This window comes from Portunus trituberculatus, chromosome 47 (genome assembly GCF_017591435.1).
Source record: "Portunus trituberculatus isolate SZX2019 chromosome 47, ASM1759143v1, whole genome shotgun sequence".
NCBI lineage: Eukaryota > Metazoa > Arthropoda > Malacostraca > Decapoda > Portunidae > Portunus > Portunus trituberculatus.
In genome coordinates, this window is record NC_059301.1 from 7,743,049 (window position 1) to 7,748,048 (window position 5,000).

Sequence of the window (5,000 nt, forward strand, 5' to 3'; positions counted from 1 at the left end):
ACACACGAAGAGTACAACCAACATCGTGATGCACAGAACGTATGTAAGACTTTCCAAACATTTACTGACAGGCGTATTTGTTGGAATCGCATTAGAGGAATTACTCCCAAACTTTTCAGATACTTACCCAATTTGACATGCCACAAAAATCCTGTTAGCCCTTTTACAAAATAGTCAAATTCTTTATGTAGTATAGCTAAATTGAAACATTTATTGAGCCTAGGAAAGATGTGCCAGTCGGTGAATACTACAACTAGGCAGACACGTACTGGACACATAGTGATGAGGCTTGCTGAGTGAATGTGTCCTGAAGCATGTCTGTCAAAATACTCTTGGCTTGACACACTTAGATACACATTTCTTTTTTTGTCTAACACCATATTAGTTTTACTATTATTATTATTATTATTATTATTATTATTATTATTATTATTATTATTATTATCATTATTATTACTGTCATCATTGCTGCTGGTATTTGGTTTAATATAACGGCTTTACAGATTATGCACCAAGACTAAGAGACTAAGATATCCTTACTCATAATACCTGATGCTGCAATATTTTCCCCATTTCCAGAAGCCTTCACTTTATTATTTTGTCACTGCTCTTAAAAATGGTCATTATATACCCAAGGAGTAATTAGCCCCAGTTTTGGAACCATTATCTGAGAAACTTAGATCGAATTTGAGTCCACAACATTAGAGGACGCCACACATGTTACCGCTTGGCCTTGTCTTGGAAGAAAGGAGGTAAAAGGTCTTCCATGTAACTTTAACTAATGATTAAGTGATGTCATGTGGGCAGGTGTGGTGTGTCTTGACCTTGAGGTTCAAAATTATGAGGTGTGATTGATTAGCATGACACACACACACACACACACACACACACACACACACACACACACACACACACACACACACACACATGCACATACACACACACTCTGTCTGTCTGTCTGTCTGTCTCTCTCTCTCTCTCTCTCTCTCTCTCTCTCTCTCTCTCTCTCTCTCTCTCTCTCTCTCTCTCGTGGTTTCGTTGTAAAAGACGTTAGTAAATGTTTTAGTTTCCATAATATTCCTTTAATACACCACCTGGCGGCCTCATTTGCGTCACGTCCACGGCAGGAGCTTTGCTGTGAATGCCCTTTTAGAGAACGACACCTGTGACCGCCACTGATGGAAGGGATGATTACCCATAGATAGAGTTCAGAGAGAAAGAGAGAGAGAGAGAGAGAGTGGGGGGGCTCTTTGTTGAGTGTTGGGGGAGGAAGGGGAAATACACCCGTTTTTTCCTTAATATTACTATAAAAAAAAAAAAATGGCCCAGATTTCCCTACTGATTGCAGTCACGTGAGAATGATGCTGTTTATGTTTGTAGTGAGATACATGCAAAGCCACTAAGCGACAAAAGGAATGTAGTTCGGCAGAATGCATATATTTAGTGAAGTTTCCCCAGCGAGTTGATATACGTATTTCAGTATCGCGACACCGATCTTGTCATGGAAAGGACTAAGGAAACACTTAGCGCACGTGCAGTAATGTCAGGCACGTGTACCGATGGAAGCATGTACTGTACGTGGTATTGAGATAAAGTGCACGTTTCTTTATGTACGTTCTACATTTGTCTGCCTTTGCTGCACGTGCACGAAGTATTCCTTGTTTCCCTTGCCATGACGTAACATCTTGTTTCTATAAATAAACCAACCAGATCAGTGTCACGATATTGAAATGTGTCGACACCCCAGGGAAACTTCACTAAGTATTTGCGTCGTTCTTGTGGTGACATTCAAAGCAATGTGGTACAATACTGTTTGGGCAAACACACACACACACACACACACACACACTCTCTCTCTCTCTCTCTCTCTCTCTCTCTCTCTCTCTCTCTCTCTCTCTCTCTCTCTCTCTCTCTCTCTCTCTCTCTCTCTCTCTCCTCCTCTTCCTTTCCTCTTCCTCTCTTTTCTCTTCCTTTCTCTCTCTCTTCCCTTTTCCTGTTTCTCTCCTCTTCCTTTTTCTCTTCCTTTTATCTACCTCTCCTTCTCCTCTTCTTCTCTCCCTCTCTTCTTCTTTTGCAATCAAACACACATGGTAGTCGAACTTTTAAATATCGATCTGTCATTTGTAAGTGCTATAATAGCGACTAGGCAGTCTCTACTGGGGATTAATTAGGGAATGCACACCAAGAAAACGGTTGACTTGTCTAAAGAAAGGTATACAGAATCGCTGCAAAATGCTGCTGTGACACAAACAAGCCTTGGTTCAATTATTACGATTACGTGGCCATTACTGCCTCTACTAACGACTTGTTCATTAGAAATTAATACATCTTTACTTTGGAAGTGTCTCAGTAATGGTGTCAATAGAGTCAGCACGCGGCCAGACTATTCTCCCGTTACGTATAAATACCTTCTCAATATATCATTCTGTACTTCGCTTTCAACATATTGTGTTTGCAGAAAGCTTTGTGTGAAGCTTTATTCTAACTGAACCAAGTCTGATGCTGCCTGCCTGTACATGTGACTGGGATTCATTGGTGGCATTCTCGTCCCCAACTTCTTCGTGAAATGTACAGCAGGCTGCATGCAGTTCTCGATGACAGCTCCTTAGAGCACAGGGGCGAGCATCAACAGTCTGCCGCTTGTGACAGCTGGGCAGTGACATGCTGGAGCTGTTATTATTTCGATCATTAATGGCCACGGACGTCCTTTTTATCCCGAGAGAATCCAGATCAGATTCAAATCCTAATCAGTGATCTAGAACTGCATTGGAAACAGAAGATGCCTTTTATCTAAGACAGGAAGGAAGGTCAGCCCAGCCACTCCTTAGCCACAAAGCAGCCTCGTGAGGCAGTCATCGAATTACCCATCACATCATCGTATCCTTTCATTTTAACCCACTTTTACTTTCTTTTTTTTTTTTTTTTTTTTTTTGCTCTTCCATATACAGTAACTATTTAAAGTTTTGCTCTCTCTCTCTCTCTCTCTCTCTCTCTCTCTCTCTCTCTCTCTCTCTCTCTCTCTCTCTCTCTCTGCTAAGATTATTCTTATCCACTTTCCATCAATGCACGAGTATAAAAGGTAGTACAAGGTGGCTTTTTTTCACTAACACACTGTCCTTGACACATTAGTATGAATAGTCACGCCGCGTCCCACACGTATGCCCCCTTCACATCTGTTTAGTGATGACACCTGAAAATGGAAGGGACTCGCTAAGCCTTAGATGCTGTACCACATTTATTACACTCCTCACACCTCGTGGCCGCTCATTCCACCCCCACTCATCGTCCCGCCAACACCACTGCTACTACGTGACAGGTAGACGTTTCCGCTTGGCATAGGGAAAGTTATTCCATTCATTTTGAATACTTAAGCAGCATTTACACCAAAGCGAATCGAATCAGTTTCAATCATGAAGAATCAATACGTCTTTTAACTCGTCTTGGGCCACTACGTTAACTCCAATGAGAACCTTTACACAAATTATTCGAATTCATCCAGATCATGGAGAGTCATAGTGGTTCAGCCATGCACTGATGTGCTCCGACTCACCTTTTCATCACTCGTGGCGAGTCAGGAACAACCATCATGCTGGTGGACGTGATCAGTTTAGTACGAGAACATGAGGCTCGTGTGTGTGTATGTTGACTACTGTTGCCGCCTTAGGGTTTATGGACTGTTCGTAAGGTGCTTATCGTGGCTCTACCTTTACCAACGTGTCGTAGAGATGTGTGGAGTAGCTGCGTGGAAATTGTTTCCATGGATTAATGTTCGAATAGTGTCCAGATTCCTCTCGGTGTAAGTGCTGGTCTCTCATCATTGGCCTAGTGTTGTTGTAGTGGTAGCAGCAGATGTAGTAGTAGTAATTTGAATGGAACATTCCTTTTTGTTAAATTCACTCCACGTTCCTAAGCAGCCTCGGCCGCAGCGACACTTGTTTCGGCGAGAGCAGATACTATGTCCTATTGAGCGTCGACTTCTATAACTCAAGCAGGGGAAACGGTGCTGATTCTGCTTTGCTTCTACATTGAATATGCTCGGTCTGTCCTTTACTTACAATCTAAACTTGAAACTTCATATTCCATATCTAGTTAAAATAGCTTCTATGAAATTAGGCGTTCTGAGTCGTCTCCACCAATTTTCTCCCCTTCTCTACTCCCCTCCCCCAACTGCTAACTCTGTATAGTACAAGGTTCCATATGTATGGAATATATGTTTCACATGTAAGGGAAGGTTTCACACATACTGTTATTTTAGACACGGTGGAATCAAAAGCTTTTCATCGTATCAACTCCTCTCCTCTGAGTGTCTTAGCCTAGCTCTTTTTCATCTCCGCAATGTTGCATCTCTTGCTAACTTCTACTGCTATATTCATGCCAACTGCTCTTCTGCTCTTGCTAAGTGCATGCCTCCCCTCCTCCCGCGACCTCGCTTCACAAGACTTTCTTATTTCATCTCTACTCCGTCCATCAATATAACAAGAGTTAACCTGCAGCATTCTCAATCATTCATTCCTTTCTCTAAGTAAATTTTGGAATTCCCTGCGTAATACTGTATTTCCAGTTTCTTATGACTTGGACCCATTTAAGAAGGGTGTTTCAAGACATTTATCCCATACATTTCAATAGCATCAACTCACTAACAGTGAAATAGGAAAAGGAAAGGAAAAGGAAATATAGATCACAGCAGACTCCATTACACTCGCGAGAGCCAGAGCAGCGCTGCGTATTTTTCCAATATTTTTTGGTTCCCTGTGTTTTCCCGCTGACAGGAAAGCGCCCTGGCTGGCCACTACACGGCGGCGAAAAATGTTCCAGCGTGCCAATGAGGCAAATGCAACAGATGGAGTTGACACGTGTTGATTTCTATTCCCATAGAGACAAAGCATTGAGTCTTAACTTGGCTGCCTCCTTAATGTCTGGGTAGGCGTGTCAATGTCTGCCCACTAAGAGAAGAAATTCTTCGTGAAATATATATAGCATTTTACATTATTTGAATCACA

The 5,000-nt window shown here is 42.0% G+C and overlaps 1 protein-coding gene across 2 annotated transcripts in view; it reads left to right on the top strand.

The window, feature by feature from the left end:
* LOC123498023 (zinc carboxypeptidase-like) overlaps positions 1–5,000 on the top strand; it is a 15,909-nt gene that overhangs the window by 1,377 nt on the left and 9,532 nt on the right. Inside the window, exon 1 of one of the 2 annotated variants that reach the window (XM_045245097.1) lies at positions 3,164–3,316. The exons of the other annotated variant lie outside the window; for it this stretch is intronic. Coding sequence (XP_045101032.1) covers positions 3,184–3,316 — 133 coding nt within the window. The 5' untranslated portion in view covers positions 3,164–3,183. Of the gene's footprint in view, positions 1–3,163; positions 3,317–5,000 lie in introns of those variants that run through there. 2 annotated transcript variants of the gene reach the window in all.